Source organism: Carcharhinus amblyrhynchos, chromosome 10 (genome assembly GCF_965287045.1).
Source record: "Carcharhinus amblyrhynchos chromosome 10, sCarAmb.v2.hapA, whole genome shotgun sequence".
Classification (NCBI taxonomy): Eukaryota; Metazoa; Chordata; class Chondrichthyes; order Carcharhiniformes; family Carcharhinidae; genus Carcharhinus; species Carcharhinus amblyrhynchos.
Genome location: NC_137333.1, coordinates 37,618,643 through 37,632,667, shown reverse-complemented (window position 1 = coordinate 37,632,667; position 14,025 = coordinate 37,618,643). Strand labels below are relative to the sequence as shown.

Sequence of the window (14,025 nt, the reverse complement as noted above, 5' to 3'; positions counted from 1 at the left end):
ATGGAAAATCAAGGGGATTAAGTTTCTTTCTTTAATTGCCTTTGAATACTTTTTATTAGTTATAAGAGCATAGGGCGTGGAAAAAAGCTATTTCACTGGTAGCTGTAAATCCCTCAATTGGGTAGCAGTCTTTTGGCTTTCCAATTGGCATGGAAATGCAGTGTGCAGTGAAGTTGGATGCCTAATCGTGGGATCAGGGAAGTTGATGGTTGAAGATCACATGAGCAAGTCTCCAATAATACACCTCAACACAGTTGGCACCCCTGAAAAATGAGGCAAAGAATAAAGCAACAGCGCAGGAATGAACAACTGAGCACAGAAAAACTGGAAACCAGTAGAAAAAAAGGACAAACAACTGAGTAGTTTGTCTTGTGTGCTGTACCAAAACTCCACTCACACTCGAGATTTAAGGAATAACCTTTTTCTTGCAGTTTCAAAATTAGGGGTAATAATCAGCAATACATCGAATTGATGCAAGAAACAGTTGTAAGCTGAAACACTGACAAGTATTCAATACAGTTCATTACAAATAATTCACAAAATAACACATTAGTTTCATAACAGCTGTAAAACTGATTGTCATGAGAAAGAAAAATCTCTGATGTATAAACAGTGGTTGTGAGATCAAGGTAAATTATTGGACAGGGCACAGGATCCATTAATCTGCATCGATCAAAAATTTCTAAGGGCTTAGTGCAGGAACGTTGGGCCCTATTTTATCAGTTTGATTCTAAGTGCTGGGCGGACTTGAAACTGAGCGCTTCAGATCCGACTTAGACCCATTCTCAGGCGCCTCTACACACACTGCCTGCAAACATATCAGAGACACCGAAAAGCGCTGCATAAGCCTGTGGGCAGAGCTTGATGCACCCGAAACTCTGCAGTTCCGATCGAAGCCTCAATCTGCAGACGTACAGAATAAAAATGATAGAATGCTGCGCCCCTGCACATCCCTCCTGGGCTGGATAACGTCGCCCTCCACCCCCAGAACATTACTGAAGCCCCTTATCCCCCTCACATCTCCGTCACCCAGTCCAATCGCAGGGTCCTCCTTCCTTACCCCCCCACCAATCTCAGGCAGACTGTCAGCTGACATCCGTTCCCCGCCACTGATCACAGGCGTAGTGGCAACAGACCCCCTTTCACCCCGGCTGATCAGCAGATCCCCCCCTCCCCCCCACAAAAAAAACTGATTGCAGAGAGCTGTCAGATGCTCGGCACTTACCTCGTCACTAACTGGAGCGCCCGATTCGGACTTGTATGGAGCATGTCTGTTTCCTGCCAGTTCTGGTGGCAGTCAAGAGGGAAATGCCAGTAAAGTTGGGCGTGCAGCTTAAGTCAATTTAAATGCATAAATGCATGTGAATGCATTTAAATGACCGTCACATCCATTTCGGGTGCGGTCCCGATCATGGCCATTTTCAGGTCTTGGTAAAGGGAGAACCGGCGCAGAGCCACTTCTCGCCTCACGCCCAACTTTATCAAGTTTTCGTGCCCAAAAACAGGTCCAACACAATGATAAAACCAGGCCCTTTGTGTCGAATGGGAAAAAAAAACTAATTTTATTGACTTTTCTTGATTAAAAAAACACCACTCACCGTGAGCAGACAGAACATAACTTTGAGATAATTACTATACGTGCTTTATTTAGTTTTCATTTTCTTTCCTGATCATTATGTAATAAATTCTAATTAGTTTTATGTTCTATTTGCATTAACAGATTTAATCAAAGCCAAGCACCGGCATCTGTCAAAAGCAAATCCACAAGCAGTTCAGAAAACTGCTGCACTGTTGTTTCAACATTAATTACAATTTCTATGTTAATGACAACGTTAAAAAAAATCACAATTTCTTTTCAAAACTTTTTTTTTAACATAATACTGTATTTAAAAATGTCCAATACACAAAAACACTAAAGACAAGGTTCTGAGAATGTTGTGGCAATGCATCCAAAATACTTTCACAATGACACCATCACTTAAAATTAACAAGTCACAGTCTTAAAAAATATTTACTGATCCTGAATATAGCAAATTCCAATAAGTAAAGCACTTTTGACACTTACATTTCTTTCTGCAAACTCGACCTTCACATCATCCTTGCTTGCGTTCTTGATCATTATTGTGACAATAACATGAGAATCTGTCTGATACCAATCATGTCTAAAATAAAAAGAATGTTTAAATTGATGTTTTAAAAAAAGCAAATTATTTGACAGGTAAAAAGATGAAAGTAGCTAGTTAATTTCTATTCTCTGCCAATGATAGAAGCACATAAGTAACCATGGGATGACAGGTTAATTTTACATATTGATTTAACTGGTATGGTAAATTAGTTATTTGCTTTTTGATGAACACCATGGTAACCACAGTTAATCATATTTTCATTGTGTGTAACATAAGAATTTAAAGCACAATTCATTTAAATTTGCTTCTATGCTACAACTTCTAAATGTCAACAAAATTTCAACTGTTTATGTTTCTGACGGAATGCCCAAGTAAATGCAATAACTCAGTTTAAGTCAAACAATCTCAATTTTATTAAAAACTACTCCATGTGCAGAGACTTAAAAGAAATGAAATATTTAAATAATTGCTGAAATAGAACCTATAAGCTGTTAAGCAACAGACCAATGTTGATGATGAAACGACATTTGCCTTTTGCAATCAACAAGAATATGCAGATGTGCATCACTGAGTGAATGCCTGCATTCAGGACATGCAGTTATTTCTGTTTGAATAGGAGCTTTGCAGAGATTCATTCAAGTGGAATATAAACCAATTTGTAATATATACTAATCTCTCATTTATCAGAACCTGTTCCCTAATTTGTCATTAGACATTCCAAACATAAAAGCTTGGTTAGCAACAACTTTTCCTTCTCCTGTATAAAGGGGTTGAATTACCTCTATGAAGTAACAAATTAGTTTTAAAATTGCAGTTTTTGTAGAGACTTGAAAACTTTGAATTCATGCCTATCATTTACAAAACTAACCAATAAACAAATACTATTTAAAGGAAAATATCATGAATATACCAGGAACAGAGGGTTACAATATTTGTTGAAATCAGGCATACATATTACAGCACATAACTGACCACCAGGTACATAAAGTATAACATTAAAGATTAGCTTTAGCTAATATATTATACAATGTTTCATAGTCAATGAATGCTTTTCATTATTTGTTTACAGATATAAGAAACAATGGAGTCACCCAACCCCCTCTAATTTTTTTCCTTATTCGTTCATGGGATGTGGGTATTGCTCGTTGGCAATGTTAGCATTCATTGCCTATTCTTAATTGGTCTTGTAAGCCTATTTGTGACACTAGTAAATAAACTTTAAATATACCATGTTGAACAGATGTAGCAGAGTGCGGATAGATCCTGTGTTGCAGATGCACCAGGTTGGCATCTTGATTTGGGTATGACTAGTGCCGCTCCTGCCAAGCTCCACTGTAACCGTCAGTAAACCAGGATTTGCCTCCTGGTTTGATAGTAATGGTACGTGTCCAATATGCTGCTCCTTGGGATTACTGATTGTGCTGGATGTTGAAGTTTCCCACTCAGGATATATTCTGTGCCCTTGCTACTTTCAATGTTTTGCCAATTGTTGTTCAACGTGGATAAGTACAGGTTCATCAGCTAAGGGAGGGCAGCAGGTGGTAGTCAGTCTACATGGAAGGCTTATTGCTCTATGTTTGATTTGATGCCTTGAGGCTTCATGTGGTCTGGTGTCAATGATCAGAACTCTAAGTTCTCCCTCCTGAGTGTTTACCAGTGTGATGCCACTGTTTGGTTTGTCCTGCTTTTAAGCCAAGTCAGACATAGGGATTGTAATGGAGAAAATACCTTGCTGGTCTTGTAGCATCTGTAGAGACAGAAAGTTAACAATTCTGGTCAACGTCCCTCTATAACCCTGAGGAAGGATCTTTGACTTGAAACATGTGGTTCCTCTCTCCACAGATGCTGCCCTACCTGGATGTTCCATCATTTTCTGTTTCTTTCAGATTTTCAGCTTGGAAAATCTGTTGCGAAAGCACAACATGCTTGCAGAATATCATAATGTTCTATGACAGCTCTCTCAATTAAATGCTTATAGTTATACATCTAATGAACAACTTTATCACACTCCTAAAAGCACCATTTGAAAGGCTGTAATCTTTTCAGAAAGCAAGGTTGCAACATTAAGACTGATGCAACAAAACACAAGTTTTACAACAAATATGTCTCAACAAATTGGACTGATGGGTTTTACAAAAACTTGCACTTTAAGCACAGAATATTAAATAAAGGCTATATATGTTTGCATATGTAAGAGGGTTCAAGATGAATAAAAGAATTATTGAAAGCATACAATAACATTTTTGAGACAACCTACGTTGCATACCAACATGAGCAGGACTCTTGCAAGCTCCAGACGTATTGATTAGGGTCCAATTCAGAAGTCTTAAAAGGTAAATAAACACTAGCAAAATACAACTAACAGTCCGTGGCACAGCAATTTTGTCTAGAATCATAGGAGAATATCTTGTACACAAAGATAAATTTCAGGGCTGTGTCAAGCTTGCCTTTTATACTTCCAATTTTACTCATGAGGCAGAAACTCAAGTTTACATAATGGTGTGATTCTGAAGTAATAAACTGACAGATAAAACATTTGTAAGTAATTTACAATTCTAGCTAGGTCACTCACTTTTCAGCCTGCACCCACCATTTTAACTTAACGACCATTGCTGATGCATTCTCGTGCCATAGAACTATTTTTAAAATTCACATGGCTTATTTTCTTTCTGCCCTGAATGTCCCCCAAATTCAGAAAAAGATAGCAGTCAGGAGTGCATTTTACGTGGAAAATATTCCACCACTTTGAAAATTTAGCACTAATCAAACTCATTTCTTAGTTTTTTTTTGGATTAGTCCTCCAAACAACAATGCACCTTCTTTACTCTGATCAAAGATAGCTGTTGATATTTGGAGGTTTAGTAAAGATAAAGGCAGTGGGAAATTGCCATTCTCAGTTGTCAATTTGAGCTGTGTTCCAAGATTATCCTTTAAGGGAATGATGATTGCACAATTAAGAGAATTGTCCTGGGGATATACAATGCTGTCTCTCAAGGTTTAAGTGCTCACCCTAGCAAAACAAGTGACTAGAAAGGCAATGGATAACTTACAAGCATTTAACATTGTTGAAGAAAGACTGAATTTCACTTCCTGAAGTTGAAAAGCTTGTATATGAAACATCTGGACACTATGGCAACCTAACTGCCATCCTAGCCTACTCACCATGCTCCCTCAAACTTTTCCATTTGATTAATCACTGCCCTTTGCTTTGTTTACTCCTACGAGGTTCTTGCTATCCACAAGCTCATCATGGATGATAGTACTGACATCCTCTTGCCTTGGACTGAAACTTGTCTCCCTGGACGTTCCTTTCAAAAACTTCCTACCTGGCTACACATTGCATCATCTGCTCTGCCAAAAACAAAATCACACTGTCATCATATACATTTTCACCTTGTAGTTTGGTTTCTTTCCCACTGTCACAATTTTTCTTGTTAAAGCAGTTGGCCTTTTCAATGTCTCACCTAAAGACCTCATCGTTTGCTTTCCAACCACACATTTCCCAAAATAATATTCCTATTTTTATCCTGCAGCTTTGACATTGATCACCTCTGCAACTCAATTTTGATCTTCATTGCAACTCGTTTTGTATAATCTCTTCTGGATTCACCAGTTTCCCATTCCCTCTGAACCTCAAAAGTTTCATTCATATTCGCAGATATCACTTAGCTAGTTATCTATATATGCCCTTTCGATTCCAGTAGCTTCCATTACCGATGAGGCTATTTTTGATCACTTCCTTACATTCTTCAGCACCAACAGCACCACCTTTCTGCATTGACCCAAGGAAAAAATCTCCAACTCAGTCAACTGGCAACCTCAAATTTACAGCTTCTTTGGGTCTCCATGTATCAAACCTTTTCTACATATTAATTTACATTTTCTTTATTTCCAGAATTGATGCCTTTTTATCAAGAAAATCCAAGGCCAACTTCCATTCCTGATTTTCACAGGAAACCAAGTTGACAACATCATGATAGTCATCAGCTGTTCATTTCTATGGAACTCCCTTTACTGAAAGTCCAGTCAATGTTCTCGCACTAATATCTCTGCTATTCACAACCTGTTGGCTGTGATCCCTTTAAGATTGCTTTATAGTCTGTCATGCATACATCTTAAAGGGCAAACTGATTGTTTGTGGTCTTTGTTCTTGATATAGTACATTCCAGTTGACTGGACAACCGGGCACCTCAGAGGGAAATTTGGTTCCAGTCTTTGCTATGTAACTGAATTCCAGATCAATTCTAGCAATTCTCTTCCTACCCCTGAATTATAACATCCATAGTCCACAAAACTTCATCCTCATCTACAATGTAAAATACTACAGAAACTAGAAATCAGAAACAAAATGATGGAAATTCTCAGGTGGTCAGGCAACAAATGAGAGAAACAGTTAATATTTCTGGTTAATGACTTTTCATCTAAACTGGAAAAGTTAGAGATGCAATCATTTAAACCTCGTCTTCATCGACATGCAACATTCTCTCAATAAGTGGTCACTGTCACATTTTGATAACAGCCACTTTTGCCCATTACCCCCTCAAAATTTTTAACCACCTCTGTGCTGTCAGTTGATATAGATGAGCCATAACTTATTCTAGCTGCATATTGGACGTAACCATTAGCTTCAATCCAAGCCACAAACTCTGTATTTATATTTACCCCTCTGCCACTGTCTGAATCTTAACCAAAGCAACTTCAGCATCTGCTTGAGGTAAAGTGGAGTTATTCACCTTGTATCATTTCCATCAAAACAGCTTAAAGGTTTCACTTACATAACAGATTCAGCCTCTACTCTTACATCAGCGCATCTACTGCTAAAACTTTTGTTTGCATACCTATAGGGAACTATATACAGACCAGTGAGTCTCATATCAGTGTAGGAAAACTACTAGAGAAAATTCAGAAGGAGAGCACACATCTCCAATTGGACAGGCAAGGCTTGATCGGGGTAGTCAGCATGGTTTTGCTGAAGGGAGGGCATGCCTGACAAATTTGATTGAACTTTTTGAGGTGGTGACCAGGTTGTAGATGAGAGTGGTGCAGTTGATGCAGTCTATATGGATTTCAGCAAAGCCTTTGATGATGTCCCACCTGGAAGACTTATAAAGAAGGCAAATGCACAAGGTAATTTAGTAAAGTGGATTCAAAATTGTTTCAGTTGTAGGAGACAGAGGATGATGACAGAAGGCTGCTTTAGTGACTGGAAGTCAATGTCCAGTGGCGTACCACAGGGATCTATGGTGGGTCCCCTATTATTTGTCATTTATATAAACAACATGGATGATTATGTGAGGGATAGGATTAGCAAGCTTGCGGATGACACCAAGATTGGCCAGGTGGTTATCAGTGAGGGTGTGTCTTGAGCTGTAAGATGATATACACAAGATGGTCAAATGGACAGACAAATGACAGGTGCAATTTAACCCTGAAAAGTGCGAGCTACTTTGAAAGAGTCATTTGACAAGAAATATTCAATGATGGCATGATACCAGGAAGTTCTGTGGAACAACGGTGGCACGTTTGTCCATAGATCTCTGAAGATGGAAAAGCACGTTTGCAGGCTGATGAAAAAGGCATATGGGACACTTGTCTTTATTAATCAAGGCATAGATTACAAAAGCAAGAAAGTCACAGAGTTGTACAGAACTTTGGTGAGGTCACAGCCATAGTGTGCGCAGTTCTGATCGCCACGTTATAGGAAGAATGTCTTTGCACTGAAGGGAGTGCAGAGGAGATTCACCAGGTTGCTGCCTGGAATGGAATATTTAAGTTACGAGAGGGGTTTGATAGGCTTGGGTTATTTTCATTGAAGCAAAGGCTGGGGCGACCTCATCAAGAATGTACAACATGATGAGGGGCATTGACAGAGTAGTAAAGGAACAGCTGATCCCCTTAGTTGAAGGGTGAGTCACATGGGACACAAGTTCAAGGTGAAGGTTCAGTGGAGATGTGAGGGAAAACCTTTTTACCCAGAGGTGGTGACGATCTAGAATGCACTACTTAAGAAGGTGGTAAAGGTGGACTGCCCAGGATCCTTTAAAAAGTGCCTGGGTGAGCACCTGGCATATCATAACATTCAAGGCTGTGGGCCAAGTGCTGGTAAGTGGGATTAGATAGATCAAGTATTTATTGTGTCAGTGCACACTCGATGGTCCAAAGGTTCTCGTCTACAATGATTTTTGATGATTGTAAGTTAACAATTTAATCAGACTGCCAAGTAGAATCATAGAATCCCTACAGTACAGACAGACACCATTCAGCCCATCGAGTTTGTATGAACCCTACTTCCGTAATCCCACACATTTACCCTGATAATCCCCCTAACACGATGGTCAATTTATCATGGTCAATCAATTTGACCTACACATCTTTGAACTGTGGGAGGAAACTGGAGCACCCAGAGGAAATTCACGCAGACATGGGGAGAACAGGCAAACTCCACACCGACAGTGATCCAAAATTGGAACTGAAACCAGGTCCCTGGCGCTGTGAGGCAGCGGTGCTAATCATTATGCCACCGTGCCGCCCTAAAAGGGGAGTAGGATAAACATCCAATCCCAAAGATTAAAGACCTGTATGCAAAGCTAGCCAGGGGTCAATCTTTTTCAAGGCTGGAGAAGAGTCTCCATATCAGCAACTCGACTTAACAATGCTTCCTGAAGTTCTGTCACGATAAATACACAAAAAAGGTTGTTCCAATACATGTACCTGTCTTTTGATGCGTCATCAGCATGTGCAATTTTCCAGAGAATGATGGGCAGTCTGTTGCGAGTTGCCTCACATCCTTTAAAAAGTATCTGGATGAGCACTTGGCAAGTTAGAACATTCAAGGCTATGGGCCACTGCTGGTAAGTGGGATTAGGTGGGAGGTCAGGTGTTTCTCGCATGTTGGTGCAGACTCGATGGGCCGAAGGGCTTCTTGTGCACTGTATAATTCAATAGGACTCAACTGCGCCAAGAATATTTTGGGCTGCTTTTCAACAGCTGCCCTCCATAAACTTCAGCTCATTTAAAGCTCTGCTATTCACCTTCCCTTCTGACCCACTCTTACTCATTGCTTCTCCTCACTGTTCGACAACAGCTCCTGGCCACCCTAGCATCAAATTCATAAGTTTCATCATTATGCTTAAATCCTTCCACGATCTCAACCCACCTCAAGTTCCTGCAATAGTACAACATCCTAGAGACTTTGCTCTCGACTCCGGACTCTTGTGCCACACACAAAACCCCTCCACTTTCCAACATGGTTATGCCTTCAGCAACTTAGGCCAGAATCTAGAATTTACTGCCTAAAGCCTGCCAACTTTTCATCTTTATCACCTACATCGGATCTTAATTAAAATCCAGCTCTTTCAATAAGCTTTCAGTCTCTTCTCCCAGTTGCTCCTCCAGCTCGGTGCTGATATTGTCTTATTCCTGTGCATGATCGCTTAGGATGTTTTGTTACATAAACACAATATAAATACCGGTTGCTATATTAGAAATGCCTTCAACAGATTAGTGAAGCAGCCAATTCTTAAACAAAATCATCCAAAAATATGGACAATTTGGACCCACCAGCCTTTGAACAACTGCCAAAATTAGATCTATACACAAGCACAAACAACATTTTGGCATAAACTCTGAGACAATGTTACGACTGATTTAATCTCTGCACTAGTGATAGTGGCTCAAGCTAGCTGAGATCTTCTTAAAAATCGCAAATCACCCAAGGGGTAGCTGCAGTACAGTTCCTTACTATCTTTCAACAGCAAGTCAAACAGATCAGGTAACAAGGATTAACTATCACGACATCAGCACAACTAACTTCAAGCAGCACAGGATATGAAATTACAACTTTGTGCACAAGAAAACAGAAAATCTGACAGGAGAATACAGCACATAAATAATTCTATTTTACTATAAATATTTCTGTTCTGAGAATACAGTAAGTCATATAACTAGTAAATAGAAAGTAAATAGTAATGTAAGCAACTTGACAATAATGTGTGTCCGATTAAAACAAGTTATTCATTTGGTTTATATTTTTCATTTTAAATAAAGCAAGCCAAGGTTTTTCAATTATTTATTTTTCAATCACATGTAATTTAATTGGTTACAATGCCCAACTGTAAATATAAATTCTATTAGTTCTATTAAGGAAAGAGAGAGGACCTACGGCTTTTCCCACAAGAAATGTAAACAATCATTTCACAACAATTGGGCTTGTTTCTAAAACTTCCTGTTAGAAGGTACAACACAAATATTAACACCTTAGGTTAGTACCAAACACGCTAAGTGGATTGAAGAGAAACAGCTCCATCAACAGGCAGCAATCCAAACACTGCAGAACTATGATTTAATTCTTCCAACCCTTTAAGCACTGAATTTTTTTTGTTTGGGAATAAGACTTTCTGCAAAATTTTACTTCAATAGTAAACTCTATGCATCATACAATGAATTAGAACATTAATCTGATGGCCACACTGCGGCACAGTGGTTAGCACTGCTGCCTCAGTGCCAGGGACCCAGATTTGATTCCCGGCTTGGGTCACTCTCCACATAACTTGCACATTCTCCCTGTGTCTGTGTGGGTTTCCTCCAAGTGCTCCAGTTTCTTCCCACAACCCGAAAAACATGGTTAGGTGCACTGGCCAAGCTAAATTCTCCCTCAGTGTACCCAAACAGGCAGTGTGGCGACTTAGGGATTTTCACTAACTTCACTGCAGTGTTAATGTAAGCTTATCTGCGCCATTATTAAATAAATCTCTAGGACATAAATTGCCTAATTTTCTCCAGTCATTTTAAATCTCCAGAATAAGGCATCAGTTAAATAAACTTCTGGAACCTAGCTTAGTTTTGAAACTACAAGTATTGCAATTGCAATGATAGATAAATAAATAAGCAGCCATTTAAGCAAAATAAGGTTTTGTGCTGAATCAGTAACTTTTCTTCAAAACAAATTAGTCACTTATTACTGCCAGATATCTGAGCAGATGGGCATCCGCTCACTCAGCTGGAACAGTCAAATACAAATTTAACGCAATTTCATTTTGTAGTTCTCAGAGGGATGATTTCCTATTTGTTGCTTGTATCGAATTGTAAAAATGTGCATAAAGATCATGATGAGTCTGCTCAAAGTAGCATACTTCAGCAAAGAATTGGAACAGACTTACAAATGACCCTGTAATTGTAAACACTGAAAATGCATGTAGATATGTCTTAACATTAAATAAGAGCACACCAAAATTAAAATGCAGATATCAGAAGAAAACAAGTTGCATTGATATGGCAACATTTAAAGAAAAATCCTATAAAATATTTTATAGAGTATTTAAGGAAATGGGCATCAAGCCATTATGGAATACAGGAGAATGAAAACAGGGTTTGATAGATGAACTTTGAGCAATTTTTTTAAAGAAGGGGAGATAGATTGAAGTTTCAAGAATAGGACCAAAAAGGCCAAGTGCTTTGCTAGCAAGGATGGAGCAAGGGTAAACCAGTCAGTGGAAGAAATAATTCAGAAGAGGTTAACAAGATCATTTATTGGCATAGCCACGGAATTAGACAACAAAAATAGGGCACTGGAGAATGATGGCATCATTAACCATATAAAATCTGCAGTCCAAAGAGGGAAGGATAATTTATGGTTAATTGCAAAGGGTGTTCATTCATGATTTTGACAACAACTGTTTCATGCTACATAAAGGGTTAAGCTCATCTAGAAAAGGTCAAATAGCAGATTTTAGCAATGACATTCCAGGACTTCAGAGAAAAAGAGTAGTTTGGAACTGGGGTAGTAACTGAAGTAGGACAATGATATTCAAAAGCTTTTATTTGCGCTCTGACTTGCATCATTTGAATTTGAGGGATCAGAAGTGGGTGCTTGCTTTAGAAAAATAATGACTGGTTTAATAGAAGTGAACATAAGTGAAGAAAAGGGAGCAATTAAACAAAGAGCAGAGAAATATCAAGACATATGGCCAAAGAAAATTTGATTGCATGAGGGAGTACATTTTTGAATGAGTGAGATGGTGAAAAACATAAATGTGATGGAAGACAAGAGAGATGAGAGGTTAAAGGAAACGATCAAGGGTGGCTTTACCTGGGTTGTTTGACAAGCAAGAACATGGAAATTGAGGCAAAAGGTGATAATGCAATAAGTACTGAAAACATAACTGGGGAAATATTGTTGATTTTGATCTAAATGGTTATACCCAGGAAGATCTTCAGATCAATCCACAATTTTAATAAAGCAACTTATTGAGTAGAAGGTGATGTACTTCAATTAGGGAACTTAAATCCAACAAGTTAATTCAGGGACTTCACAAACACAAAGAAATAGGGAAATGACTGATCAACCAGGAAAAAACAGATGAAGCGGGATGCTTTTGAAAATAATTTTAAATTACTGGTAGAAATGTGTCATGGTCATAAAAGGCCCAGTATTCCAGATGAAGCTTAACTAAAGTCTGATACAAGTTAAACCGCATGTTCCTGGTAGCTACTTGGATCTTAGGATGCAGTCCTTCTGGCCCTGGGGACTTGTTAGCCTTTTAAGTACAACAATTTTCCCAGCACCTTTGCCTTAGTGATGATGATTGTTATTCCTGCCTCCCATTCATCTTTTGATTTTCAAGTATCTTTGGGAAGTTTTTTTTTAAGTCTTCTACTGTTCAACTCCTCTACCATACCCTTGTTTTACATCAATTCTCCAGAATCGCTGAGGACGAACACTACCTTTTAGTTAGTCTTCGTCTACTTTAAGTACCGACAGATACTCTTGTTTTTACACCATTAGCTAGCTTTCTGGTACTTTATTTTCTTCTGTTATTTTTTCAGTCATTACTTACTGGTTTTTAAAATCTGACATTTCTATTGTGATAGCCCCCAAGAGCTGCATGAGGAATCAGTTTGACCTTCCTGTGTGACTTGTAGAATATGAATTCCCTGGGGATTGGTAATTACCTTACCAAGTGGAGTTCATGTACCAAACCCTTTAGCCCCCCAAGTGAGTCCATTATTGTACTGTCCCACTTGAGCCCTGTTTGTATTCACAAGCTTGTGGTTTTGCTTTACTTTATTTTCTGCAATAAAGCACTGTTCCTTTACAGCTGATGCCTGGAGTTAGTGTACTGAGTTATCACTAAACTGTGCAGATTTGTAGTACTTCTTTTAATTTGATACAATCCTTAGTTTCTTTATTCAGCCGTAGAGTTTGCATCATTCTCAGTTTATTTTTTATAACGGGGTAGAAGTTTGCTGAGCGTTAATAACCATCTCCTTTAATGTCTGCAACTGCATCTCTACTCTCTTACCACTTAACAATTCAATTTAGCTAGCTCTACTTTTATACCCTTCTACGATTACTTTTACTTAGATTTAAAACACTAACCTTAGACCAACACTTTACCCCTTCAATGTGAGCGTGAAATTCTACAATGTTATTATCGCTGTCACCTAAAGTCTTCTTTATCATTGATTCTCACCTCATTGCTCATTACCAGGCCCAGACTAGCTTCCTCTCTAGTTGGCTCCAAGACATGCTGCTCTAAAAATTGTCTCGCATATATTTCATGAGCCAATTTTTCAGTCTACCTTTGCCAATCTGTTCATTCAATCTACATGTAGATTAAAGTCACCTGTGGTTATTACAATACCTTTCTTATACACCCCTCTACTTATTCCTGTATTTTCAGTCCAACCATATAATTACAGTTAGAGGGAACTATAAAATTACTCCAAATGACATTTACTATTTCTTATCTCTAGCCAAACTGATTCAACATCTCACTCCTGAGTCAAGGTAATCTTGAACTCCTGTAGTAATGGCATCCTTAATTAAGAGCAACCCCACCATATTTTTCTGGTTACCTGTCCTTTTTGAAATGACAATTTTTGTTGTTTTATTTATTTA

General features: G+C 38.6%; 1 protein-coding gene across 1 annotated transcript in view; it reads right to left on the bottom strand.

Moving 5' to 3' along the window:
* sugt1 (SGT1 homolog, MIS12 kinetochore complex assembly cochaperone) overlaps positions 1-14,025 on the bottom strand; it is a 134,726-nt gene that overhangs the window by 70,951 nt on the left and 49,750 nt on the right. The window contains exon 9 of the mRNA XM_080196896.1: positions 2,066-2,162. Within this exon, the coding sequence (XP_080053022.1) occupies positions 2,066-2,162 (97 nt within the window). The remainder of the gene's footprint in view (positions 1-2,065; positions 2,163-14,025) is intronic.